Source organism: Bactrocera latifrons, unplaced genomic scaffold, assembly GCF_001853355.1.
Source record: "Bactrocera latifrons isolate USDA-ARS-PBARC rearing strain unplaced genomic scaffold, ASM185335v1 scaffold_7, whole genome shotgun sequence".
NCBI classification, from domain to species: domain Eukaryota; kingdom Metazoa; phylum Arthropoda; class Insecta; order Diptera; family Tephritidae; genus Bactrocera; species Bactrocera latifrons.
This window is the reverse complement of record NW_017537378.1, coordinates 3,776,824-3,804,766: the sequence shown is the minus strand read 5'-3', so window position 1 is coordinate 3,804,766 and position 27,943 is coordinate 3,776,824. Positions and strand designations below refer to the sequence as shown.

Genomic DNA, 27,943 nt, shown 5'->3' with positions numbered 1-27,943 from the left:
GAGAACTACTGCTCCAAATACCACTGCGAAGTCGATTGTAGTTAATAACTCTTAAACTGGGGTACTTATGTCCATATATCTAACATAAACAAATATGTTCGTATGTATGTATGTGCTTGTATGTGGAAATAAAATTATGCAAAAAGAAGAAAAATTGCAAAAAGGGCTATTAATAATTGAATAATGCGAACAAAGCGCGCTTTTAGCGAGATATAAGATTACACACAAATGAGACGTTTGTCTCCAGACGCGACAGCATCAGCGCCATCCACAGCAACAAGAACAACCAACCAAAACAGTTKTGGTAAAGCAATAGAGGCGAGTACCAGAGGCGAGTAACCAGAGCAGTAAGCGGTTGAGCAGAGCGCAAAAAATGTTTTGATTGATTTGTGGTTTTGGTGAACAAGCACCAGCACCAGCGCTTAGCCACAAACTCGCAACTTACCGGCGTATATCAAATGTTGCACGGCGCTGAGGCTGGTGGGAAAAACAACAGAAATACTTAAGCGTACATATGTACATATATTTAGCGATTCTATTGAATGACAAAAAGTACAATACAATTCTGCAAAGTCAACACGTTTGGCACTTTGAAAGCAAATTTGCTGTGAATTATTTAAAAATTTGTCTCGAAGTAGGTCTCACTCATAGGTATAAGTCTTGAGTAAACTCACTTAGCACCAACCAGAGGGCGAGAATCGGCCCAAAATATTCAAAAGTGTTTTGAAATCGAAATTGCTTTTTCTTTTGAATTTGCTGAAAATTTTATTTTTTATTATTATTATGTTTTTTTTTTTTTTTTTTGTTTAAGCCACTGGGTACACAACCGTTGAGACAACTTTTTGAGCTATTTATGACCGCAGCCACACAACCGTCGTTATCGAGTTAACACGATGAACTGAACGTTGCAATTGCAATTATCTTCACGATATCACTTTAGACATTGCAGCAGGCAGCACAGCCCCATCACAGTCATATGGAATCAATAAGTAGAATAAATATCGAGCTCTAACGTAAAAAATAACAACTACAAAATTGCAATTGCATGCAAAGACGGACTGGACTGGACGAGAGACGCAAGCTGGAGACACCGAACAGGCTAACCTCCAGATTTAGCTGTCAATAAAAGCAAAGCAGTGCATTTCGCACAAACTTGTCAATGCAGTGATAACTCACGCTGATGAATGTGCATTTCTTCTTAACTGATTGATGTACAAATAATTGCAACTAAATATTGTTCTTATTTGATTGTTGCAATTTGTATTTTTATATTGCTTAACAAACAAATTGCTCTAATATTAATAGAAAACCGGAAATTTAATTGAAAATTAAAAACAAATGTATTTCTCTGACGACTAAGGAGTTAGTACTGCCATATTTATTAATTTGGTAAGAACGTTGCCGACAGACCCAAATTCTTTCGATACTGAAAACACCCAGAGGAAGACGTCGAAGACCTTATACTTTATACCGTATACTGTATACCATATACAATCTATATGGTAAATGATATGGCTAAGTCGTTTAAACATTTTGGTCTATCTGTATCTTAATTTGAAATTTCGCATACTTATTTTTCGCCTCTAGAAACGGTTCCTTTGTCGGAACCGCTATATCGGACAACTTAACATTTCGCTGTCATACATGCCGAACGATCAGCGTCTAGTTCTTATAGAGTCAATTTATTTACTTGACAAGATATCTTCACGAAATTTGGCATATATTAGTATCCAAAACGGCGGTATATTCTCAGACGAAATGGCTAACATGCAAACCAGCCGATCAAAATCAAGTATGAATACAAAGGATACTTGGTCTAACACCGGAAATCGTGGCCACTCCCAATAAAATGACGATCAGGGAACTTTCCTCACTTGCTTCTTCACATGACTCTGTTCTACAGCAGCTGGCATTCGCCGATGATATTGACATCATTGGCCTTAACAATCACGCCGTTAGTTCTGCTTTCTCCAGAATAGATAAGAAAGCGAAGCAAATGGGTCTGGTGGTAAACGAGAAGAAGACGAAATATCTCCTGTTATCAAACAAACAGTCATCTTAATCGTGACCAGGCTCCCACAACACTGTTGACAGTCATAACTTCGAAATCGTTGAAAATTTCGTCTACCTTGGAACAAGCATTAACGCCAGCAACAACGTCAGACTCAAAATCCAACGCAGAATATCTCTTGCCAACAGGTGCTATTTCAGACTAAGTAGGCAATTGGGAAGTAAAGTCCTCTCTGGACGAACAAAAACCAAACACTATAAGTATCTCATTATTCCCGTCCTGATATATAGTGAGAGCCATGGACGATGACAACATCTGATGAGTCGACGTTACGAGTTTTCGAAAGAAAGGTTCCAGTAAAGAAGAAGAAGTTGAAATGCAGTATAATCCAAATGTGGACACTTGTGTATATTAAAGTGTGTGTATATATGTACTTAAGTAAGAGGACTTAACTGTTTTGGATGACTATTTAAATTGCGAATAAAAATTAATTTCATTCATTCCTTTTGTATTTCACGGAATTGTCAAGTTTTTCACGACTGAATTAATGGCGTTTAGTTATTGACAACTTCGATATTCGCTCTAATGCAACACAGACTAGAGGTGATCTCTATCGACTGGCAGAGTATATTTATAACAAATGTCCATAAACCAAATCGCTTTTAGCATTTTTCTCGCTACTGTATGCCTTATATAACGCACAACTTCAGTCAAACAACAAAAGCTGAAAGCGAAGCATTTTACTTAAATAAAAGTATGAGTAAAAGGCATTGGAAAATGCTCAAGGGAATTTACAACTGAATGCCATCACTAAAAATCGGCTACACTTAATAATCGTTCGAAACCTTATTCACACCAAATTTGGTAATGTCACATTGTCACGTCCTAAATAAGTTTGTCCTTGCGCTGTGGTGGGCGCAGAGTTATGTGTAGCGGTGACGTCACCGCCCTACGAGAAGATCACCATTCGTTGCGACCGGCAGGCACATCCATACATTTGTTAGTGTGTTGGTTTTGTGTGTGCCATAAATAGTTTAATATTACATACGACATTATTTATTGCATTGTAACAACAATGTATTTACATATGTGGAGTTGTGCTACACATACAAATGGAAAAATTGTTAAAAAACTAGGCAGTGCGTAATGATCAATGTTGTTTCACCTGAAACTCCTTCATCGCTCCATATTCGGCGTGAACAACACTGTTACGAGGAAGAAGCAAAACCGCTTCACATCATACATACTGTTATCACACATACATACATATGCACCTATAAACTTATACATATACAAATTTATTATAGATCTTTAAAAATTGTATAATATTGGATTAAAATTTACAACTTCGGAAGTATTACAAAATATTGCAAGTGGAACAATAGCGTGAAGGGTCGTAACCGGCTTACATTTCCAAATTTCCTCCGTCAAGCCAGAAGACCCTAGAAACAGATCTGTTGTAATTATAATCTATATGCATATCCATTTGTGATGCTTTGATTCTGAATTACCGTTAGACAATAAGGCTAAGGAATATCTATTTGCGTTTGAATTCGAATTAATAGAACAAAGAACTCAGTATTCGAACACTTTGAGAGCTGCCTATTCTGGTTTTTTCGCTGTTTACTCTTCTGTATCTTTTATAATATGTTGTTATTGAAGTTCCTCGAGGGAGGACTTTAAATTTAAAAATATTCTCAGAACAAAGTAGTTCCTCGAGAAAGTTAACGTTTATTTTAAGGCTGACTTTATTTGTTTGGGGATGTTCGAGCAAGCAAATAACTGCAGCAATATTGCGACAGTGTTGTCTTTCTGCAGATACTCTGCTGATACTTATATTGCAACATCTTTGCGTCGAATATGATGCCTTGCGATACTGCCGCAGTGATTGAGACTCGAATATCCTCTTTATCAGCTGTATGCTGATTCCTAAATAGATACATATGTACATGTTTATATAAAAATGTCGAAGATGATTATAAGCTGATTTTGAGCGAAGATTTCAGAGTAAAGATTTGACAGCTATGACTGCTTGATAACAATAAATACAGCGCTTAGGCCTCATTCAGCAATGTACCAATTCCTCTAACTTCTTTAACAATTCTATGGAAAAGAGAAATATGTGATCGTAGGTTTCCGAAAATACCCAAATATATTACTAGTGGAACTAGCAAAGTAGCTAGTAGATACTTACATATGGTGAATATAACAAGGCTCTTGAGCGGTAGTTCGTCGTGGAAGCTGAATTTTGTAACGATGTAATCACCATTATCAACGAGTACTGCTGTTATTCGTGATAAGGACCACTCAAGCGCTCACAGGAAATATCTTGTTATTCTTCTGAGAAATTCATTTGCTCGGGTACGATTAAACTCGACTCTTTCTAAAATTAATAGCTTGAAAATGAATGAGGGCAAGACAAAATATCTCCTGTCATCAAACAAACAGTCGCTGCTCTCGTGAGTAGGCTCCCACGTCACTTTTGAGAGTCATAACTTCGAAGTCGTAGATAATTTCGTCTATCTTGGAATCAGTATTAACAGCAACAACAATGTCAGTGTCGAATTCCACCGCAGAATTACTCTTGCCAACAGGTGCTACTTCGGACTGAGTAGGCAATTGAGAAGTAAAGTCGTCTCTCGATAAACAAAAACCAAACTCTATAAGTCACTCATTATTCCCGTCCTGCTACATGCTGCAGAGGCATGGACGATGAAAACTTCTGATGAGCCTACGTTATGAGTTTTCGAAGGAAAGGTTCTACAACGGCAACAGCGAATACCACATTCGATGAAACGATGAGCTATATGAGATATACGACATTGACATAGTTCAGCGAGTTAAAAGACACCGGCTACGCTGGCTAGCTCTTGTTGTCCGTATGGATGAAAACACTCCAGCTCTGAAAGTAATCGACGCAGTACCCGCCGGGGAAAGAGGAGGAAGGGAAGACCTCCACTTCGTTGAAGAGAACAGGTGTAGAAAGACCTGGCTTCGCATCGAATCTCCAATTGGCGCCGCATTGCGAAAAGAAGAAACGACTGGCGCACTCGCTATAACCGCATAAGCGGTGTCTACGTAAAATAGTACGGTCACCAAGCTTGACTTCTTTAGCTTATTAACAACTGAAATTGCATTTGTTGGCTACCAAAGCGAATAATACAACACCGTTCCAAAAACAGCCGTTATTTGTAACCACATTTACCATAATTATTTGGAGAGCATTTGATGTCGCTGCAACTACAAGAATTTTGCGTAAGTATTTAAGTGAAGTTTGTTTTAATTCGTATTATATTTTTTATTAATATCTGTAAAAGCAATACAAAACTTTTCAGCTCAAATAACGTCGACAGTTTTACATACATATATTATAAAATCATTTATTTGCAAATTGAAATCTACACTAAAGATCATGAAACCTGTACGGCTATATCTTAATAAAACTAACTTATCAGTTCCACTTGTACACCATTTTCCTACAAAATTATAGGTATCAATAAAAAATGCACACTAAAATTATATAAAATACTTTTACAAGAAAAATACCATATTCTTAACTAGAAAAACAGACAAAAACCATTAAAATCATGCCATGGATCACACAATTCAATTTTTTACACCTACATACATATATAGGAGGAGATTCTTAAAACTTAAAAATTCAACTTACAAAAACTATTGTCTTATGGTATTATAAACATATGTATATCAAAGACAATTTATTCGTTTGGCAATACTTGAGATACGCAAAAGAGAATTGTATGCTTGATGTGTACAAAACTTCGTTGCAATGTTTAAAATCGTATTCTCTACCAAATTACAAAAATTTTGTGTGTGCAGTTGCTATAAAAAAAAATTCTTTTGCACTATAAAAAAAAACATTGAAAGGGAGGTACTAGTTCTATTCATATATGTAATCCTGTTGTAATTAATACAGTTATAAAGTTTATCTATACTGGCGTTCTGGCACACATTTTAACTATGTGCATTTTTTGGCGCTTAATTTCTAAGCGATGCACTGGAATTACTGTGCTACTGTGCTAATTTAACAAAAACTTACAAATGTATATGTATGTGTGTATATGAAAATAAAACTACTTAAAATATAAAAAAAAAAAATAGAGAATAAATGGAAGAACATTCAAGGAAGTCTTGTAAATTTTTAAAACCTACACTTTTAAAGCTTATGAAAATATGCGTTTGTTACAGTTCACCAACCATCACGTTTCTGTACTTTACGGTTACCGCAATGCAAAGGCCACTTGGGTGTTTAACGTTCGAGCAACTCAAACCCGACTTTCTTTGAAACACTTTCAAATTGCACACTTAATTAAATTATGATAATAATGAATAAGACTTATAAGTACATATGCATATGTTTGTTATATATGTATATGTTTAGATCGGTCGAGTTTGCGTGTGTTCATTAATCGGTGACACCCAAGTGTACTAATTGTTGCATGCAACGCTGCAAATATGTGGGATCAGGGAACATATTGAACTGAGTTTTGTGATCAACACTATTCCAAATGACCACGTCTTCACGCCCTGTGGTCACCGAACGGCCAATGGAAAAGAGAAGACGTCTGTCAAAAGCGATTTTAAGGAATCGTAATACCTTGCGACCAAGCGGACAGTCAGGTAAATAGCAGACGCGCGGAAAACCAACGGCAAAGAATGCACGACCTGGATGGGGATGTTCCTCAGTTTGCACGCCAGATGCAATGCTGCAAGTAATTTTTATTTAATATCATTGTTGTTGTGTTGTGGCAACTTAAAATGCAGGCGCTCGCTTACTCGTAAACAATTTGTATGGTGTTCTGACCTTCATGTCCGGGTAAACTTTTACTTATAATACTCCACGACATGGTGCCGTTAGGTTGATTGCCAACTTTCTCGCCGTAAACAATGCCACATACTGGACACTCAATAAAGAGGTTCTAGAAATGGAAAGTTGTGAGTATAATAGCATTAATTGCAATCTATATATGTATATTACATAGTCCGATTGCTATAACTTACTTTAGACATTTCACCTTGCTGCGAAATAATCATTCCGTTCAGGCATTGTAAATGCATTAAGTGCTGGCAGCGCGTCAGTGCTATGGTCGGATTCTGTGCGCTTTGCACCAGCTCTTCCATGCACATGGGACACGGTTGCGCGTTGGGCCACACCGGCGGCTCGGCAACCTTGACAAATCTTGATATCATATCGCTCGCCGGATCCACGCCCACTATGGAACCGGCAATGGTCGATTGTTGTGCCGAGGATAATATATGTTGTTGAGATTGATGTGGCTTGATGTTGTGAAGAGAGGAACCAACGGTTACAGAGCCTCCTGCTGTTCCAACAGAGGGCGCTAAATTTAGCGAACTCGCGTGGTGCGGAAGTGGCGGGGGTGCTGGTGCACGTTCACCTAGAGAGGAGGGCGGCAGTGATGGTATAAAAACCTCATCACTGCCTAACGAACAATCTAGCAGATCGTTTACAGATATGGCGAAATTGCGACTACGAAGACTTTCTTTGCTTTCGTGCGATAAATAGGTGGAAACAGTGTCTACACTGGGGCGTCTTGTCGATTTCATGCTGTTTGTGTCAGTGTCCGAAGCACGAGTGCGTGAACGTGATCGGTGCGATCCCAAACGGCTACTACGCTGAGATTGTAGAGAACCATCTGAACAACGACTGTGGTGGCTTTTCATAGACGCAGTCAGTGGTGTTTTTGAATGTGAAAATGGCATACTCAAGTGATTTACTGATGAAGCCATTGAATTATGTCCAAGCTGCGGCATATTGTTGTTCAAATGGGGGTTGCCACTTTTTGTACTACTTCCGAATATATTCAAGTTGTTTAGTATATGGCGCAAATTAGTGGTGGACATTTCTCCGTTCTTCTTGTGTGACTTGCTGCGGTGTTGTGTATGCGCATGCGAACTCGTTTGTAGGTGAGAATTGCCATGATGGTGAATTGGTTGCTGTTGGTGATGGCCATGTTGAAGATGCTGACTGGATGTTGTTGCCATTGGAGGCAACGGCTGAGGTTGCCGACTGCCATGTGACATCGAAGTCGTTGCCAGCCCATTATTATGGGATGACATACGCTGCTGCAATTGTTTTGTGTCACTTATTTTAGCAGAGGTTTTCGGGAGGGTGTTGTTTCGTTTAGTACAGAAGTCATTATAGAAATTCACTATAAAATATATGTATAAACAGAGTGAGTGATATTCATTATTTATCTATTACAATACCATTAAGTTGCTGTGCTTGTTGAGGCGTTAATTTGACAAGAGGATATGGTGCCTGTTGTGTACGGCGAATGCTACGGATTGGTCCATTCGGCTGACGAATTTGCGTTAGATTACAAAAATTTATTATGTAGGGTGTTCCATATCTTGTATTGCATAGATCCAGCCGCTGTTCGCCCTAGAAACATTTAACAAATTTTAATTCCATTTCACACTAAATTAAAAAAACTCACCTTAGACCACGCATCCTCTATTATACACTGTAAATGCATATTGAACGGATGCCAATCGCCGGGCCCCGCGCTACCCAAACGTTCCCATTTGGTACCCTTGCCTGGTGGAGAACTGGGTACATAAAACATTCGACGAACATTAATGGTGGAAAACCCAGAGTCTTCTTCTAACTCTTGAGTCATAGTCCGTATATTAACATAATATTGTTCAAGTTGTGGGTCGGCATCACTGAGAAGGACGCGCGTCAACTTTTTGGCATGTGCCCGCTCCAAATGTTGAGAGACATCTAAAAAAGAAATTAATACAATTAGTAATCTAAAAAATATATTATAAATTGTTTATTTACCAGGACTGTAGGGTAGCCACTTGCTATTGCTGGATTCGTACTCCCAAACGACTACTGCGTGGGTGTTCACGTTTGCATTTGCACCACCCCCACTTCCAGAACCTCCACTTGCAACGCCTACACCGCTTCCGCAACCACCAATACCTCCCCCACTCCCAACACCAACGCAACCGTGACCTGCCATTAGCGAAAGCTAACCGCAAAATCGGAGAGTCTATTTCTTATTTCACCGCTGCATAACCAATTCAAAGCGCAAAACAATTTATATTACTATATTGACAATTTGTGAAACAAATATAATCCAAAACGATCATTTATTCACTCGATATATCTGCTCCCAATTCACACACTAAATGTCGATCACAAAATAAACACAAAAATAAAAATGGTGGCTCTACATTCACTTGCACACGAAAGTAATCATTTTCTATAGATCAAAGCGCTTGCTTTTCAATTGAAAGCGGATATACAACAACCATAGTTAGCTAATCACTTTTCTTGCAAATATGTAAATTTTTGTATAAATATCATTTCATTACAATTAAATCAGAGCAGATCAATTGATCCTAATTAAAATTATACGAAAACTACAAAAAGAATGAAAGGAAAGGAGTTCAAAAGAAAACTGTCAAAGTGATCTAACAGCAGAGAACGTATATTTATAAAAAAGATCAAACAACGGACAGTCGTGTAAACTGTCAAAAGCTAACAAAATGCGATAAGTCAGAGAATTTAAAACATTTACCAGAGAACGTTTATCATAGAGAAGGTTCACGGCGCGGAGATCGTAAAAATATTTTTGGCTAACTCGGTCGAGATGGAGGAGTTTCACCACAGACAAATTATAAGCGTGTTTCATCACGAAAGTAGCAGAATTGAGCATTTTCAGTGTTAATTGAGAAAAATAATGCTAAATCCAATGTAAACAAATTTACGCCTAGAGATTCGTTTATTGCGCTTAGAAGCAACCGACTCGACCATAATTTATATACATATGATCCAGAGAACTTAAAACATAGAGAAAGTGCAGGTGAGATGTCGAACATTTTATAAGATTGTGATACGGAATTTCACCTCGCAACTACAGAATTCACGCTGTGAAATGTTAACATTTTTAACAGTTCTCTCACATACTCAAACAGAGTACAACTCTCAGATATTTATAACATATAATATATATTTTCGGCCTATAATGACATGCCATATATGCCCAAGCAGAGAATATTGAAGAAAAATAAGTTCTTTGATATTCCACTTTTAACAGCGAAAAATGCGTACAAAACACACCTCTCACACAAAGAACATAAAGACATTTTTTATTGTGTTCTCTGTCTCGCATACCCAAGAATATAAAGAGACATAAATATACTTATGTATTCATGCCCATGACGATACTCCCAGACATTTCACAGCGTGAATTCTGTAATTGTGAGGTGAAATTCCGTATCACAATTTTATAAATTCCTTCCTTCTCTATGTTTTAAGTTCTCTGACTTTACGTTCTCTGGTAAAACTCTGCATCTGAAATGATTTAAGGAAATGTAGTCTTCCAATATGCAATAAATATATAAATGAATTATACACATTTTATACAGCAAAACATTTTGTTGAAAATAATACACTATTGCGTGAAACGCTTTACTTAGTTATTGTGTGCGAACGTGCCCCAATGATTTTACCAGAAGGTGTCGCTGTTGTCTATTTATGATATTTGACATCTAATTGACATCGACGCGATTTCCGCTGTCTCGATTCCTTTACCTTTTTGACAGGCAGACGTAGAAGCAGCTCTTTTTTCGGGCCGCTATTATAATCTGCTTTTTTCAATTACATCGCGTTTTTAAAAAAAATCGAAAATGGTTGTGAAGAAGGTAAATAGTAATGTGATGTGAATTATTTAATTGTGTACGCAATATGCAAAGTGTTAAAATGCTATGAATTACTGCAATCATTGCAAGCAAATGTTTTTGTTTTTTTATATGTCGTGTTAAAAGTGATCTAATTTCCTCTTATAGCCTAGGCCAAAGAAGAAGCCAGTCACCAAGAAGGTTGCTCCTGCACCATTGGCCGTGAAGAAGCCAGTAGTAAGGAAAGTGGTGAACCAACTCTTTGAAAAGCGCCCAAAGAACTTTGGCATTGGTGATTTTAACAACTACATCAAAGCTGTATTTTGTTATTAATATTTATGTGTCTTTATAGGTCAGAATGTGCAGCCTAAACGTGATTTATCTCGTTTCGTTAAATGGCCCAAATACATTCGTGTTCAACGCCAAAAAGCTGTATTGCAAAAGCGTTTGAAGGTGCCACCACCAATTAACCAGTTTACCCAAACTCTGGATAAAACCACAGCAGTGAAGACATTCAAGTTGTTGGAAAAGTACCGCCCCGAGTCGGCTTTGGCTAAAAAGCAACGATTGAAGAAAATTGCCGAAGCTAAAGCTAAGGGTAAAGATGTCCAACCCAAAAAGAAGCCTTCCTTTGTGCGTTCTGGTACAAACACCGTAACCAAGTTGGTTGAACAGAAGAAGGCCCAATTGGTTGTCATCGCTCACGACGTTGACCCCTTGGAGGTAAGTTGTGTCAAATAAATATATACCAACTTTTAAAAATGATGTTAACTTGAATTTCTTCAACTGAAATTGTTTTTTCTGTAATTAACAATTGAATGTGGAAACTTGACATACTGATTAATTGTTGGCTATAGTTATTTGAGTGATGTTAGCACAGCCATGAATTAATTATAAATATATATTTTTAACTACAGCTGGTACTTTTCCTTCCTGCACTTTGCCGTAAAATGGGTGTTCCCTATTGCATTGTCAAAGGCAAAGCTCGCCTTGGATTGTTGGTGCGCCGTAAGACCTGCACTGCTTTGGCGTTGACAAATGTGGAGGCCAACGATAAGGCGAACTTCGCAAAGATTCTGGAGGCCATCAAGACTAACTACAATGACCGCCATGATGAAATCCGTAAACACTGGGGTGGTGGTGTCCTGGGCTCCAAGAGTTTGGCTCGTATTGCTAAATTGGAACGTGCTAAGGCGCGTGAATTGGCACAAAAACAAGGCTAAATAGCTGATGGTTGTATCAGTTAAATGTTTTTAATTATGGGATTTTGTTAAACATCGGGATGTGAAGACAAAATGAAAAAGTAAATAAAATAGTTTGTACTGAACTTCCATGAAGCAGTATGTTTTATATGTAAAAATATAGTTGGGTGTAAAAGGAGGGGAAATTAAATACACCGCTAATTGGTAATTTATAAGAATGCAAGTACCACAAATTCCTGAAATGTACTCATAAAAATTCTCCAAGAATATGCAATCACCAGCTTGTTATTACCAATATGTTGAATTTTTTGAAGACAGAATCGTTCAAATGATATAGTTTTCCGAGAATAAATTTATTTAATTTAAGTATTGATTTAAAGTAATAAAAAAAAATCGGTTTAACAAAAACCCGATTTATGAATACCGGCTCCCTCTGATCTCAAACATCATCACTATTTTGATATCGGCAAAAAGTATCGATTTCAGTAACCGGTCTTTTCACCTGTAATCCTACTACATCCGAATGCAACTCTGTGATGTATTACAACAACAAAACAATAGATACGGAAGCGAATGCATTCAGTTGCGTATTTCACGGGAGTGTCTTACTTTTTTTAAGTTATTCCTTTGATTTTCAATCAGCTATTAAAAATAATAGAGTGTTAAATATAATCATATTACTATGAAAAATAAGTGAAAGATTGTTCGAAAAAGTTCAAAAAATGTGAAGAAATTCGGTATGTGCTTTGCTAAATGTGTGTGAAAACGGAGTGCTAAGCAAAAGTCGGCGAAGAGTAACACAAAGCAAAGCCAACCATTCGTTCATTCGGTGGCTGGAACCGTTCATCGTGGTTGGCAATTTGCATTTCGATTTGAGTCGTACTTCGGGCTTTAATTTTTTTCTATTTTCAACTAGACACGATACAAATAATTTAATAGAAACATAAGCGCTTTACGATAATTAGCACAACAAATAAATTAAGAAATACATGGCTTCTGGTTTTCAGTAGGAGCCGTACAAGACGTGCAAGAAAATACCCCTTTCTATAAGTGCATTTACTTAGGTATATATTGGTTCTCTAAAAATGGGTGTAGAGTTACTTTAGAAAGAAATTTGTTGTCTTTTATATTTTTCGTATTTTCACTTTTGCTGTGGAGGAGGGCGCATAGAAAGTGGCAGTGAACTTTTATATAAATTAGTAAACTGGACCGTTTAGGATTGATTGCATGTTTGTTGAATGTATTTGCAATACAGTGGTCAATGAGCAAAGCGCAGCATCTGTGGCCACTTTGCAATCCACTTTTGCTAGACTACATGTGGGCGTCATTGAAAAAGAAAGAAAACTTGTAAGAAGATTTTGGCTGCATTGTTATGACTTATGCGTGGCATATCATCTTTCTTATGTTTGCAGTCAAACATATGTTTGTAACAGTATATAAGCACCTATACCTACATACAACACTTCGGTTGTAAAAAATATTTTATTTTGTTTACGAATGGACATATATATTTGAATAGATTGCAGCAGTATGATGCACAGAGAGACATTTAAGAGATACAAAGCCAACAACAAGCACTAACATTATAAATACTGTAACGATTTGCAAATAATTTGTTACAGAAATAAATTAAAATTTTGGTTTACAATTCAAAAAAAAAAAATTATAATAATAAATAAAATAATATCGCAAAAAGGTCTACGAAAATAGTATAATGAGTGTATTTAATGATTTTCAACGATTGTGGATGCAACGTTTTCCACAAAGTTCACTATCAGATGCGTGGGAGCAAGATGTGAGAGCCAGCTTAGAACGACACAAGTTAAAAATTGTTGAATTGACAAAAGAATTGGAGCAAGAGCAACTTTATGTCGAATATTTGGAGCGCTTACTGTCAGACGTTGAAAAGTTTCGTGAATCTGGAGGAGATCCAACTTCTTTGTTCGAAGCTGCTACCACATCTAATACAACACTGCAAGCCGATACTGATGCAAACCAGCTTAGTGGAGAAGATGCTTGTGCAATTAATATATCGGTAAGAATATTTATTATACAAAAATATGATATGTTAATACATATACATATACCCAAAATGTGGACATCACTATGTTAAATTAGGAGAACTTCAAAAGGTTTAAATTCTAAACAGTGCCATTTTATGATCTAATAGTAAAAAAGTAATAAATAATGCACACTGATTTCTCAAGCTCAGAACATCAAACCTAGTTTGTGATTTTTATTAGAAACGAAAAGAATCTTAAAGGAATACTGCTTATTTTTTGGTTTCTTTCCAACTAGAAATTTAAATCTAACGAGTATTTTTACATATTATCCGTTAATTTTGAAATAAACCCTACTGCAATATTTAAAAACTGTATACATAGCTAATCTAAAATAACAGAATTGTAATTTATAAAATATATATGTACATATATATAAATACACATGTATTTTATAAAATATATTACCCGTGAACAGCACTAGTCATTATAAGAAATTGGGATTAGGACTTATAGAAATATGAACTTCTTCATTGTTATGAAAACATTTGGTTTACATACTCTAACCCTTGTTGGATTCAAGTAAACTGGCAAAAATAGGAAAGCAGAAAATATGAGCAAGTGATTTATACAGAGAATATTTCCTTATCAACATCAAGCACTTGTTCCCTTTATATTGCTGGAACTACTTTACTTAACCGAAGGCAAGGCAAAGCAAAGATGAAAAATTTCAAATAAAAGTAGTAAGTAAAAACCGCAAACGCTAAAAATATAACATTGTTTAGCTCATAATTTTCGCTAAAAATGTTAATAAAAAGTTGTCGCAGTCGCTCACAAGCAGCAGAAGCAATAACGGTGCGATTTCACGACAACGACAAATCAAAAATGGCAAAAGAAGTTTGTTATCTTATCACAACAAACGCGTAAGCAGCTATCGGCCACCAGTGCCACAATCACGACACTCACTCAACACTGGAGATCAACCACCCGACACTGCCCACACTCTATGCCACCACAAAAAAGAGTATTGTAGTAGTAGCGCAATAGTCTGCAAAGTAGGCGAAAGGCAAACACGGAGCGCGTATTTACAAAAAACGTTTCAATAGTTTTTAAGACACAAAGAACTTTCCCAAAAATACCAATACATAGCATGTCACGTATTTTTCAGTTTTATCTATAAGAAAGCACTAATCGCAAACTCTGATTCCTACAAAAGCGTACGAAAACGCACTCCTATTTGCTTAAGAGGCATCACGGTGCGCTAGGTATTGCTCCTTAAATTGAAAAACTTTACAAGGCTTTCGGTGCATTTGCAACTTGTGTCAGCCTGACAACAGGCAAAAACAAAAAAAAAAGTGTAATGAAAACAAAAACTCGATTATGAAAACAACGTGACGTAGTAAGAAGTGAGAGAAATCCAGAAATTACGTAAAAGCGCGTGTTGCAACGCCAACAGTGACTTTTAACTCAACAATTTAGTTTTTGTTGAGGGGCGAAGGGCGTTGGGCAATGAAACTTGCAGTGTCGCTGGACGTGTAATTGTGTGTGGGTGTATCGTGCGGTGCGCATCTACCACTCGAAACGAGAGAAATAAACACAAAGTGCAAAGCCAACTCCCTAATATTACGGAAAAGAAGAAACAGAAAGTAACCAGTAAAAATAAAAGTTAAAAAAAGTTTTAATCGAAAACGCATACAAAGACAAAGACGCCTACTTTTAAATCATATACTAGTCATAGTGTTTGTACCGTGCAGCTGCTGCAATGTCATCCTTCAAGGAAAAATTTAAACTGTGGACAAGAGGGGTAAACTTTGAATCGATTCTTTCAATGAAAAATAAATGTGACTACTTTCTTAGAATGAAAAAGATATTACATTAAGTACTTGCAATGTAGAAGAGGGCATAAAAAAGTAAAATCGTTTGTAACAATACTTTTTCAGTTCATATAAATTATAGACTATAATACATGCCCATATGTACATATGTATGTATATATTTATTTCATTATCTTTGTTTTGAACGTCAAATATACATAGGTACTTTGAAATGTACTTGCATGAGTGTGTACTGATATACTACCATATACTTGTACGATATTCATAGGCGTTTCATCGCCAGTGTCGGTATTTAGCCGCCACCAGTCACTTGCTCGCTTTGTGAATCACAATAACGTTAGCATTTAATAAACGCCAATACTTGCTCACTCATTCATAGAATAGTTTACATATTACTTATTTAATAATAAGTATATATTACTTATTTGAGTATTATACTTCTGGCCGTATGCCTTCATCACAATTAGATTTTCAAAATAAGGATTCCTCATTGAATTGAAGGTATTAATTGACACTCGGCTTGAAAGCCGTGATGACTTAAGCCTATGCAAGATTTCTTTAAGGATTTATAAGTAGGTGTGTGACCATTATACTTTCAAAAGTTCTTAAAATACTAAAGCTTATCATTAATTAACTTTTATTGCATTATTATTAACTTTGATGATTTTATACATCATCCCGTGCATTTATATTTTACACTTACGTGTCTACATACATATGTATGTATATACATATGTGTCAGTCTACATATGTAAGTATTTAACGTGTATTTTTCGTTCCTTGTAAATGGTAGTTATGGTATGCACATTGAACAAAGTAATATACTTATTTCACATGATAGTTGTAGACATATATAATTCTCACATATATTCCTATTCATATGTACTTAAAGATACACGAATATTTAATACTGATCGGTTAGTTGTAATAGTTGGCCCCCGTACTAGCTGTCAATACCTCTGCTATCTTCAGCGCAAAATCGTGTGATGCATTTAATCATTTAATAAAAATTAATTTTCAATAGACTTTCGTTTATTCCTCGTTATTTCGTTGTGCTTTTTAATTCCATACTTAATTTTATGCATTCGCCTAGCTATGTCAAATGTATGGTAGGTGCGCCGAGTGACCACGCTAAATTTCTGTATAAAAAAAAAATCTTTTATGAGGGTTTTTTTTTAATTTTAATTGTTTACACTCCAATGCCTAAGCTATCTTTTATACTTGGCTTCTCATGTCGGACACTATGGCTTATGTGCAACTGATAGCATGCGCATAGCATATCCACTAAGTTGCTTAGAGCACAGCAGAGTACATGGAAAAATATTCTAGAGCTTGAAATTATTTTATAAGTAAAAGCTGTGGATAAAGAGTCAACAACTTGTTGGGATGGAGAACTCAATAAAGTTGATTTTTTTATTCTATTGTATCCACAAACATATGAAATTCATATTAGGAATGCATTCAAGTGTTATTAGACAAATTGGGGAGTTCTACAATGTTTAAACCACCTCCGCAGTTTACCATGACAAAAGACAAAATCCTTTGATGCAGTCATTTGTCTAAATTTTCATGGTTATTGTGTTATAATAAATTAACAAAATGTGTGAAGTTTTATTTTAATTATTTTTTATTTTAATAGAATATAAATGATTATTTTATACTCTGATATGATCACTAAATTTATATAAACTTTTTGTTCTTAACTTCGACCTCTGCAGAAAAATATATTATTCAATTTCCAAATAAACTCTTATGATAACTCTTCCTTCCTTTGCAGAAATCTAGTTTAAATTTACGTGAAGCCAGCAATGACAACAAAGACAAAAGCAACAGATATTCACTCAATACAGACAACAAATATGTTGAGGGTGTCAGCGGCAGTAGTATCAACACTAGTAGCATTTCCAAAATCAGCTCGGGATCTGCTGAAACCGGTGCCGGTAGTACCAAAAAACAAAGTTTTGAACAAGAAGACAAGGATATGGGCACTGAAAAGGACACTCGTCAGCAAAACGAGAATGGTGCACTACATAAATGTATAAATGAGTTGGCTGCTTCGTTTGGAACAAATTCTACAACTAGCGATAATGACGCAGTTCGTCACTTACCATTGGAAAATATTGAAGAATCTGAAATAGCATCTTCTGTAGAAACTGTACAGAAACCATTAAAAACAAATGCACAGAAGGCATCATCACACTTTGTTACTGTAATCGAGGTGAAAGAGAGCAAAACGAATATGGATGCCGACTTGGACAGTGGACTGGAAGGAAGTGAGTCAGTGCAGAGCACAACGACTCCATCTCTGAGTAGTTTCGAACGTAAAATTTCAACCAAAGTTGAACCGACTGCGCCACCATTATCCCCTGCATTAACGTCGCCTTCAATGACAGCATCATCGTATGCAACACATGCCGACAATAAAAAGAAAATGCCGCCAAGGTATGAATTATTTGCATTACACTAAATTATGGTTATTATTTTATATTTAATTTTTTTTTCAGACCGCCTCCCAAGAATATCCGACGCGTCGAGCCACCCACTATACCTGGCCAACTTTCGTCATCTCCAAAACGCGATACACCTTATATTGGTAGCAGTATGCCCTTACCTAGCGCATCTGGCAATTTGTCGTCATCTGATAGTCCTGGGAATTCACTTGAACGCAATTTAAAACCATCAGCCATTTTGCGGCAAAAATCACCAGAATCTATGGAAGGTAAGGCGCTTACATCCAACAGGAAAACGACATCGGATTTGGGGAAGTTTAATCCGCCTGATTTGATGGAAGAATTGGGACGTAAAGTTGGCAAATCGGAAAGTCTTGAAAAAACCAAGCGATCGGATATGGCAATAACACAAAGCCCTACTGGCAGTTTGGGACGAACAGTTTCTATACAAAACCGAAACGTTACAGGTGGTCGTACCAGTGGCACTGCGGTGGGTGTATCACCCACCGGAAGCTTGAGTAAACCTTCAAAGCTAGCTGTAGCAGATAGTTCTTCAACAAATAGCTTGGAAAAGAAATCACATTATTCACTTCAGGCGGCTGACGCAGAAAATAGCCAAACTCAAGTTGTGGGTTCAAAGGAATCCCTAGCATCACAAGGCATATCTGAAATTGTGAGTAAAAAATTTGTTTGGTCAGTTTCTTATTTGATAATTATTTATTTGTAAATTGCATAAACATTTGTAATTGAACCATTTTGTTTTTACCAGATTAAAAGCTATGAATCAGTTTCATCTTTGGGCTCTGATTGTGCAAAGGTTGCAGTGGACAATGAACCGTATTATGACACAGTGCCGCTAGATAACGGCGAAGGTGAATATGTTTACATCAAACCAGGTGGTAACGGTTCCTCGTCTAGTCGCGATGACCTCTCTACACCAGGCAGTACGCTTCCAATCGGATCTGCCACACACCTAAGCAGTCAAGCGAGTGTGACAGACCCTGAATCACCTGGACGCAGCTCAAATTATGTAAACATTGATTATTTTCTGCAGTAAGTAAAAATGACATAACCCTACTATGTACCGCATTTCACAATAGCAAATAATATTGTTTTGATGTAGTCAAAGCAATGAAACACGTTCAAGCTCTTTGGACAGCGATGGAGAGTACGAGGGGCCACCAATAATGCGAACTATTTCTCACGACGATCAAAATTCACAAACCCCTAGTGCATTACGCAAGGTAATCATTTCTGTTCACATTCATATTATCAATATGGAAGGTTCACATCATATTTGCTCATATATACACTTATTATTACTTACATATCGGGACATGTATTAGTTGTTATTAAAATATGTATATGTTCCAAAAATGATCGAATATTAATTTTAGAAATATAGATGAATCCTACATGTTTAACCAATACTTACAAATTAACGCACATTCACCCTTTGACTGTAAACAAACAATTCCAGTAAACAGAAAATTCGAAACTTATGCAGACTTTTTATGATTACCGCATATACTCGAAACTTGCAATATTAACAATTAATTTCTTTATGTTGTAACTTAGAGAAATAATTTCATATAAAGGCAAATCCGTCGCAGCCTTTATTTTTCTATTTATTCCTACTACCTTGAATATTACATCCAACACATCAAGTTTTTGATCTAGTATTTTTGGAACATATACTTACTGTACTAAAATTGAAATATTTTTAACATTTGAACATTATTTCTTTACACTTACTAACTTTGGATTTACCATTTTATTTCTAAAATTTTTCCCCAACAGAATTTAGTTTCAGCAATACTAGTGAGTATTTAATGTGCAAAATTTTGATTATTGCCATAATTATTAGATATGTTTAATACATAAGTAACTTTGTCATTCTCACTTGAAAAACAAAACAATAATAGAATTATTTTGAAAAATGTACTAACTGAAATTTTTAATTTAAAATTAATAAATCACTCTCGACTGGTTAAGTTTAATATAAAGTCCATTTCATTTATTAATAAATAATAATTGACACAAAAGAGCTGGTGAGATCTGTTGTGATAATCTAAAATTATTGTTCATATTACGGTTATAACTGCAAAAATATAAACAGAAGCACAGTAAACAACAATACACTAGCTCATACGTCGGTAATACGAAACTTGCTCTACACTTTTCCAGGTCTCTGGCAACGCACGAGGCGCTAAAATACGCTCTATATTGAGTAGTATTATACAAAGTGAAACAATATACGTGGAATGCCTCAACAAAATGATACAGGTGTGAAATTTATTTACTAAATTAACATATAACCATATTAATTATTATTTTTCGCAGTATAAGAGAGCCATTCATGCCACACTGGGTACATCACAGCCTGTGATCAAGGAGGAAGAAGAGAATACGATATTTTTTAAAATCGACGAACTTTATGATGTGCACACACAATTTCTAAACGATTTGAAAACGATAGCGGCGCACGAAGGAGGAGACGTTCTTATTGGTGAACCCTTCAAACGTCTCGCAGACAGTTTTAACTTGTATAGCGCTTTCCTGCACAACTACGGCCAAGCAATTGATACAGTAAAGAAGTGCAGCGCTAATAATCCACAATTTAAGCAAATTGTGTCAACGATTGTCGTAAATTTACATACTGAACAATCGCTTACCCTGGAGGATTTGTTGCATAAACCTGTGGCGCGTGTACAAATCAATGCATTAGTTTTCAATGACTTGCTGCGCGAAACACCACCCAATCATCCGGATCATCAGCCATTGCGACAGGCACAGAAGACCATACATTTGTTCCTGAAACAGTTCAATGTGGTGAACCAGCGTTTGTCTACCGAATCTAATAAAAATCTGAGACGCATGGTGAAGAATTCTTTCATTGTTGAACTGGTGGATGGGCATCGTAAGTTGCGACATCTCTTCTTGTTCAATGATGTGATCGCCTGTGCCAAGTACAAGGCATCCGGACGTGATCGAATTGACTATGAGCTGAAATGGTTTATACCGCTGAAAGATGTTGTGGTGTTCGAAGAGGCAGACGCTAGTGCTGACCTCAAAGAATCTAGTCCTGCAAATATATTGCAATTGAAAACGCAAGCGTGCACAGTACGTGATCAATTATTGCTCGAAGAGAAAGACGATAAAGGACGAAAGTCCAATGGTTTGCGTTCGGGTGATAAATATCGGCGTAAATTGGCTGACCTAGAGTCGCAGCTGGTATTGGCCTCGCCGAATTTAGTCTTCCGCATTGCCAATAAAGCAACCAATAAAACAATAACATTTTTTTTGAGTTCTGATTTCGAGCGCACGCAATGGATTGAATCTATACTGTCGCTGAAGGTTAGCAAAGCACAAATGTACTTGTTTTTATACATACATATTTCAATTTGATATTTTAAAATTGGCTTTTCTTGCATTCTAGCAAACCTGCAACATACCTGGAGCGAACACGATAAACGCTTTGGAGGTGCACGCTTTTATCGTTGCCATGCAGAAAGGTATGAAGACTGAAATGGGTTCATATCTGATGCGAAATACCAATGACGAGAGTCTACTAGTGGGCGATCTGCATATGACAGTGCATGGTCTGACGGGTCTTGACCAGCCTGCCGATTTGTACATTTGCATAGAAGTGGATTCGTATGGTCATTATTTCCGCAAAGCCACCACGAAAATGGTGTGTCGTAGCTTGAGCCCACTTTGGAATGAAAGCTTTGTATTAGAGCTTGAGGGTAGCCAGAATGTACGAGTTTTGTTGTATGAAGCGCATGAACGTCCTAAGTTACGAGCCAAGCACGTCTTAAAAGTAAGTCATAAAAGCTATTAAGTTATTCAGAAAATTGACTTTATATCTTTGCTTCGAACTTCGTTACAGCTTAGTCGTAGCTGGCTACAGGAGACACCATTGCCGCGTATACTAAAACTTGGCGAGACCATAACGCTGAATACCACACTCCGATTTGTACCCGGCGAAGTGACTTTACGACGTGTGCCAACTTCAAAGCCGGGTGCGCTCTTTGGTGCCAAAATGAGTCAAATTTTGAAGTAAGTAGGAAGCACTGCGCTCAGTAATATTTCAGTATAACGATTTCGCACTTAACACAGGCGTGAGAAGCGAGACATTCCATTCATTATCAGTGCCTGCATCCGTGAAGTAGAACGACGTGGCATGTCTGAAGTGGGAATTTATCGCGTGAGTGGCTCCGCTTCCGATTTGGCCAAATTGAAGAAGTCTTTCGAAACCAGTATGTGATCTCTAATACCAATTTTGTTGAAAACTATTGCTAATTATATTTGCTTTTCTTCTAAGATGCCTATGAAGCCGAACAACTGCTGAAAGATGTGGATATACACTCAGTGACGGGTATTTTGAAGTCATATCTGCGAGAGTTACCCGAGGCATTATTTACCGATGCTCTCTATCCGAAATTTTTTGAAACGTTCAGCGCTTTTAGCAACAACAACGAGACGGCGCGTATAAATGAACTCATAAAAGTATTTGAAGAATTGCCACAGGCTAATAAAGCGTCCATAAATCATATATTGGATCACTTAATTCGGTATATACAGTCATTTTGAAAACAATATTTAAACATATCTATATGTCTTCTCAATAATTGTTTGCGTTCTTCAATTTTAGGGTACATCATCAGGAGGCCGACAACAAAATGTCGCTGCACAATTTAGCTATGGTCTTCGGTCCAACGTTATTGCGGCCCGGTCAAACGCAAGCTAAACAGAAAGACTTGCTAGCCTCCAGTACCGTAGATGTCATGGCCCAAGCAGGGATACTCTATTGCTTCCTGCAGGCGCGTATTAAAAAGGATTAAAATATTAACTCATAGGCAAAGTGAAAGTGACTAATCAGAAATATTGTAAAATGCATATATTTTTGTAGCAAGCAAAGGGCCTTTGTATGCATACGCATAACCTGCGCGAGAGAAATTATTCTTATAACTACGTAGCTTCCATTGTATTTATACAGGCATATGCAAAACGGTGCAAACGCCGACATTTCGCTATTGCGCAGATGCTGAAAGAAGCCGAAGAGTTTACGAAATATTGCAACAAAAAAAATTAATCAAAGAAATTAAGAACATTGCAATTGTATGGCGGATAAAAGTTTCCCGAAAAATATAATTTTTATAATCGATACATATACATTATTAACAAAAGAAACAAAACAAAACAAAAGTATTGATTAAAACGCACTCTAATGATGCTGGAAGTATCGAATTATTATAAATATATCTATCTACACTGCTCCAAACCATAGATTTGCACAGCTTATACTATCACGGAAGCTTATTAAAAGTTAGACAAAATTTAAAATTTTGTCAGTTTACAAAAACAATACAATAGAACATATACACATTAATACAATACTTAAACAGGAATAAATTTAGCTGCTCAGTAAGCGTTCTACTAATAATTTTCATTATCAAACAAAGAAAAAAAAAAAACAAAAAACTTAATATAACGCTGAAATACAGTTATTTACCCCTGTGTAAATGAAATAATCATGAAGTTGCAAGGAACGTAATTTGAGGGAATTTAACGTTAACTTTCTTGTCCATAAATATAGCAGATGATTCAGCATGTAACATATTACCAGACTCAATTATCTTCGTGTACTCCATGTTATAAATACTTATTTCATTTCTCTATTTGGAAAATCAGGGGTTTCTACAATTAAAAGTATTCAAGAATTAGCTTAAATTTAATTGATTTCTAAAACCATGTTGTTATTTATTATGTTTCCATAATAAACTTAAAATTCCACACAACTCGTCTCTACATGTATAAACGGAGGATATATAGCCGGTCAGACTTGTCACCTCAATAGCATTTCTCTAAACAATTTTAAGTTGTTACAACAACACTAATAGTAATTGTATATGTATTTAAAAATAGCGATCTGAACAGTTGCCATATTAGGTTGTTTAAATACCTTACAGTAAATGAGTGTGTATATTTCGACACCACCGTTAATTAACCTTTTTCCTTAATTTACTGCTGTTCAACTAAAACACTTCCTCTTTTCCGGCAATCATCTAGCGTTATTAGTTTCAATAATTTTTAAGCAATGAATGTACTACAATGACTTAGTCTGTGGTCGCTTACATTTTTACCTTATAATGGTTACTTATCGACCCTTTTGAAAGGATGCGAAGAAATATATTAATTCTAAATAAACAAAAAAACAAAAAAAAAAAAATGACGTAGGCTAAAACAATTTAATTTATTTTTTACCTGTATGTAAAATTATATGATGCTTATTTACTTTATAGTTTATCTAAATACGAATATATAATATGTATTTTGTAGTGCAGTTATACAAAAACAAATATATTATTATTAAACATACTTATTAAAGTAATTTCATGGCGAATTTTATTCCCTTCTGTTTATTCGTCATCTTCATCAGCATCCTCCAAATGTTCGGTAGTATTGAACACAGATTTTCTACTTCGTTTGACATTATTTGTACTAGCATAGTACTCATTTGCAGTACGTTTGCGTATTTCTTCCACGTCGTCGTCATTGGGAGATGCCCATTCCAGCACCAATCGTCTGCCGTATAAATGCGTGCTTTGGCTAAGCGCTTCGAATGCCTTTTTGGCGTCACTTTTTGTAATGAAATCTACGAAACCGAAACCACGATGTGAGTCTGCGCCCGGCGTCATTTTCTTTGGTAAACGCACAGAACGCAATTCACCAAACGCCCTATAGAATGATGAAAGGATTTCATTAGAGTATGTGCATTGATACAAATGTTTGTTATTCTTACTTGAAGACTTCGCGGACTTCCTTTTCTTTCGCCTGGAAAGGTATATTACGTACAAGCATTTTTGTGCCTGTTTGTTGTGTTTTCACCAAATGTTTACGAGGCATATTAGACGAAGTTCTAAATATGAATAAACAACAATATTGAATGGCTAAAAACTAAAGATTGCGTATTACTTACTTTAGTATTCGATCGCTTCGCTTCAGTTCCACCTGATTGCCGTCAATTTGTGTAAATTGCATTTCCTTTAGAGCTTTCTCTGTTGTTGCAGCCAATTTAAATTGTATGAAACCATAACCCATTGAAACTTGAATACGTGGATTTTTAGGATCTTTCCGCTTTGCTATTTCTACAGTGTGTATTGGTCCTAAGTGCTTGAAATGACTTTGTAATGTATCTGGGACGGTTTTAAAATTCAAATTACGAAGAAAGAGTGTTGTATTTGGCTCAGGAGCTTCGTCCACTAAATCTTCCTCAATATTAGAGTTTTCATCTTCAGCTGTTTTGCTTTCGAGGTTTCCATCGACATTTAATTGTGTTGTTGATTCAGATTTTAATGCTTCCTGTGTTATCGTTTCATTATGACTGCTAACTTCTTCCTCTTGTTTTGGAATAATAGGCTCTCCATTTAACATTGTCGTGAAAGTTTGTTCCGGCGCCCACTCCAAGTATAATGGCACATTTTTAAATTTGCTGTACGCTAATTTTTTGAAAGCGTGTTTCGCCTCAGATGGGTCACAAAACTCTATCAGTGCGGTGACACCACTGGGTGGCAAAACGAGTCGCCCGATTGGGCCAAATTTCGCGAATATTGGTGTTAATTCTGTCACTGTCGTATCAGCTGGTAAATTTTTCGCTAAGATAATTGTTTTAGAACGCTTCATTGTAGGGGCATCAAAAACACTCAGCCGCACTCCATTCTCTTCAAGGAAATTTTTCATTTCAATGACAATTTGTGTTTCTCCTAAGGCAATACGTACCGCCGCACTGGAACCACCCTCACTTGTGTCTAAAACCTTAAGTATATAAAATAAAGAAAAAATCAACATAAGAGGAAATAAATATTGGAGCATAAATAACCGTATGTTACCTTTTCTTTAGTGGTGGAGAAACGTTTAGCTAAAATTTCCGCAACCGCATTTGAACCTAAAAATAATGTATTCCAATTCCCACTCTGTTGTGCTGATTTCTTCAGCTTTAAAGCTTTCTTTTGTTTAAACGTTAGAGCTGGGTCATTTTCATTACTTTTTGGGTCGTCATCCCTGCTTTTTCCTGGTATTAGATGTAATAGTCGACCGTGAAAATCGGTGCCATCCAATTTGTTAAAAGCTTGCAAGGCATGTTCTGGCATAACGAATGTAACTGTGCCAAAACCCTTTATTTGACGAGTTATGGTATCTACGGGCACATTTATCTCAGCAATGGGTCCGAATTTTTCAAACAAATTTTGAAGATCTTCTTCTGTAACTGTGTAAGCCAAGTTACGAAAGAAAATACGACCCGATTCAGCTATTCCCTCCTCATTTTGTGTATTCTGTTCTTGTTGAGCCCATTTCGGGTTTGTTGGTTTTAATTTATGAAGATCCGTTGTGTTCTCTCCCTTCTCTCCTTTTGATTTTGTAATTTTGTTTTTCTCGGTGAAATCGGAAAAAAACACTTGTTTTCCTTTTATGAAACTTTTATTTTTTAGCATAGCTTTTACCATTTCTTTTTCCGTTTTAAAGCCGACATAGCAGAAACCATGAACATTTGTAGGTAGCCGTACAGAATATGGTTTTAACGGTTTAAAAAATTTCAAGATCTCTTGGCGTTTCACCTTGTAAGGAACGTTGTGTATTTTAATAGTAAACAAATCAAGCCCAGCTTTCGTTTTATCTTTTTTATGATTCGCATTCATTGATTTTGCCATAAGGTTTTTCATGTAATCAATATCACTGATTGGCTTTTCTGCTAATTTTTCTTCATCTTCATCTCCATCTCCACTTTTATTACTGCTTTCATCCTCACCTTCGACACATTCAGTTCCTTTCGCCTCTATACGGATTTCCTCAGTTGTATTTCCGGCGTCATTTGCCCATAAAGTACGTTTCTTATCGTGTGCACTCATGAATTCTTGAAAATCGGGATCATCCTTATGTTTACTTATAATTTCATCCACCACATTTGAAGCTTTTTTTCTGTTATTTTTGTCATCCTTTTCTTTTTGTAATTCTTTCTGAATAGTCTGTGTCTCAGCTTTTCGAGCATTTTTACTACGTGCTAGCGGCTTATCCTCACTGCCAAGCGCGGCACACAGTTCGACCTTGATACGGCTTGTTTGAATACATATGTTATTGAAGTATTTTATAGCTTCTTGTGCCTCTTCTTCATTACGATATCCGATAAAGCAAAACTGCCGGAATTTTCCGTCTGGTGTATATTTGAGCTGCATATCAGTGATTGTACCCTTAGTACCAAAGATACCTCGCAGCTTTTCTTCGCTGATCTAACATAGCAAGTGTATTACAGGATTAATATACTCATTTAATAACTTATTGTATACTTACATTCTTTGGTAACTGCTTTACTATAATTCGTGACATTTTCTCTTCAATTTTTAAATCAAATATTTTAAATTAAAAGTACAAATAAAATAAGCAAAAACCGCATTGTTTATATTATGCACCGCACGTGAAAGGAAATGTCATAATCTAGTGCTGCCAAAACTTTTTCTTAAAATTGTCTAAGGAATGGACAAAACTTACCTAGAAGAAAGAAGAAGAAGAAAATTATCCTGTTCATTTTAAATAAGATATTTCATATCTATACACAAATAAAAACATTTTTTATTCCTACGAAAATACATAAACGAATATTTTTAATTTGTAAATTTGAGAAAAATACGTTATTTGGTTATTTGAATTAGCAACCCTTTGCACAGCTGATCAGAAAATTTTGATTTGACAGAAAAAAGCTCGCGAAAGAAAA

At 36.2% G+C, this 27,943-nt stretch overlaps 4 protein-coding genes across 12 annotated transcripts; 2 read left to right on the top strand and 2 right to left on the bottom strand.

Moving 5' to 3' along the window:
* Positions 1 to 5,364: 5,364 nt before the first annotated feature.
* On the bottom strand, positions 5,365 to 9,021 carry LOC108975777 (protein deltex). The gene is made up of 6 exons (XM_018944494.1): positions 8,838 to 9,021; positions 8,491 to 8,777; positions 8,261 to 8,435; positions 7,034 to 8,202; positions 6,809 to 6,951; positions 5,365 to 6,738 (listed from the first exon to the last, which is right to left on the bottom strand). Exons 1-6 carry the CDS (start codon positions 9,019 to 9,021, stop codon positions 6,438 to 6,440), a joined length of 2,259 nt encoding a protein of 752 aa, XP_018800039.1. The 3' UTR covers positions 5,365 to 6,437.
* A 1,560-nt stretch (positions 9,022 to 10,581) lies between these two features.
* LOC108975929 (60S ribosomal protein L7a) lies at positions 10,582 to 12,021 on the top strand. The gene is made up of 4 exons (XM_018944770.1): positions 10,582 to 10,708; positions 10,853 to 10,976; positions 11,037 to 11,407; positions 11,602 to 12,021. Exons 1-4 carry the CDS (start codon positions 10,694 to 10,696, stop codon positions 11,905 to 11,907), a joined length of 816 nt encoding a protein of 271 aa, XP_018800315.1. The 5' UTR covers positions 10,582 to 10,693; the 3' UTR covers positions 11,908 to 12,021.
* Positions 12,022 to 12,459: 438 nt separating this feature from the next.
* LOC108975848 (active breakpoint cluster region-related protein) lies at positions 12,460 to 24,406 on the top strand. 9 transcript variants are annotated; one of them, XM_018944612.1, is made up of 14 exons: positions 12,460 to 12,610; positions 13,406 to 13,921; positions 17,499 to 18,163; positions 18,226 to 18,844; positions 18,941 to 19,224; positions 19,295 to 19,415; positions 19,972 to 19,992; positions 20,359 to 20,457; positions 20,515 to 21,528; positions 21,611 to 21,994; positions 22,064 to 22,233; positions 22,294 to 22,433; positions 22,499 to 22,748; positions 22,829 to 23,018. In XM_018944612.1, exons 2-14 carry the CDS (start codon positions 13,601 to 13,603, stop codon positions 23,016 to 23,018), a joined length of 4,278 nt encoding a protein of 1,425 aa, XP_018800157.1. In that variant the 5' UTR covers positions 12,460 to 12,610; positions 13,406 to 13,600. The 9 variants fall into 9 exon arrangements, with proteins under 9 accessions (XP_018800157.1, XP_018800153.1, XP_018800156.1 ...); XM_018944608.1 differs by having other exon boundaries at positions 12,460 to 12,623; XM_018944611.1 differs by having other exon boundaries at positions 12,460 to 12,641.
* Positions 24,407 to 24,578: 172 nt separating this feature from the next.
* Positions 24,579 to 27,939, bottom strand: LOC108975850 (probable RNA-binding protein 19). Its single transcript, XM_018944618.1, has 6 exons — positions 27,860 to 27,939; positions 27,523 to 27,720; positions 26,067 to 27,461; positions 25,157 to 25,992; positions 24,980 to 25,096; positions 24,579 to 24,915 (listed from the first exon to the last, which is right to left on the bottom strand). The coding sequence occupies exons 2-6, from the start codon at positions 27,556 to 27,558 to the stop codon at positions 24,597 to 24,599; spliced, it is 2,703 nt and encodes a 900-aa protein (XP_018800163.1). The 5' UTR covers positions 27,559 to 27,720; positions 27,860 to 27,939; the 3' UTR covers positions 24,579 to 24,596.
* Between the last annotated feature and the right edge of the window lie 4 nt (positions 27,940 to 27,943).

What these genes read in the sequence shown, in the direction of transcription:
- LOC108975777 (XM_018944494.1), bottom strand. Translation starts at nt 9,021, where the DNA reads ATGGCAGGTCACGGTTGCGTTGGTGTTGGGAGTGGGGGAGGTATTGGT. An exon ending in GTGGCTACCCTACAGTCCTG is followed by an intron (nt 8,778 to 8,837) that starts GTAAATAAACAA and finishes TTTCTTTTTTAG; the next exon opens with ATGTCTCTCAACATTTGGAG. An exon ending in ACAAGCACAGCAACTTAATG is followed by an intron (nt 8,203 to 8,260) that starts GTATTGTAATAG and finishes TATATTTTATAG; the next exon opens with TGAATTTCTATAATGACTTC.
- LOC108975929 (XM_018944770.1), top strand. An exon ending in CCCAAAGAACTTTGGCATTG is followed by an intron (nt 10,977 to 11,036) that starts GTGATTTTAACA and finishes GTGTCTTTATAG; the next exon opens with GTCAGAATGTGCAGCCTAAA. An exon ending in ACGACGTTGACCCCTTGGAG is followed by an intron (nt 11,408 to 11,601) that starts GTAAGTTGTGTC and finishes TTTTAACTACAG; the next exon opens with CTGGTACTTTTCCTTCCTGC.
- LOC108975848 (XM_018944613.1), top strand. Translation starts at nt 13,601, where the DNA reads ATGAGTGTATTTAATGATTTTCAACGATTGTGGATGCAACGTTTTCCA. An exon ending in CTTGTGCAATTAATATATCG is followed by an intron (nt 13,922 to 17,498) that starts GTAAGAATATTT and finishes CTTCCTTTGCAG; the next exon opens with AAATCTAGTTTAAATTTACG. An exon ending in CACAAGGCATATCTGAAATT is followed by an intron (nt 18,845 to 18,940) that starts GTGAGTAAAAAA and finishes TGTTTTTACCAG; the next exon opens with ATTAAAAGCTATGAATCAGT.
- LOC108975850 (XM_018944618.1), bottom strand. Translation starts at nt 27,558, where the DNA reads ATGTCACGAATTATAGTAAAGCAGTTACCAAAGAAT. An exon ending in CGAAGCGATCGAATACTAAA is followed by an intron (nt 25,097 to 25,156) that starts GTAAGTAATACG and finishes ATTCATATTTAG; the next exon opens with AACTTCGTCTAATATGCCTC. An exon ending in GAAGTCCGCGAAGTCTTCAA is followed by an intron (nt 24,916 to 24,979) that starts GTAAGAATAACA and finishes ATCATTCTATAG; the next exon opens with GGCGTTTGGTGAATTGCGTT.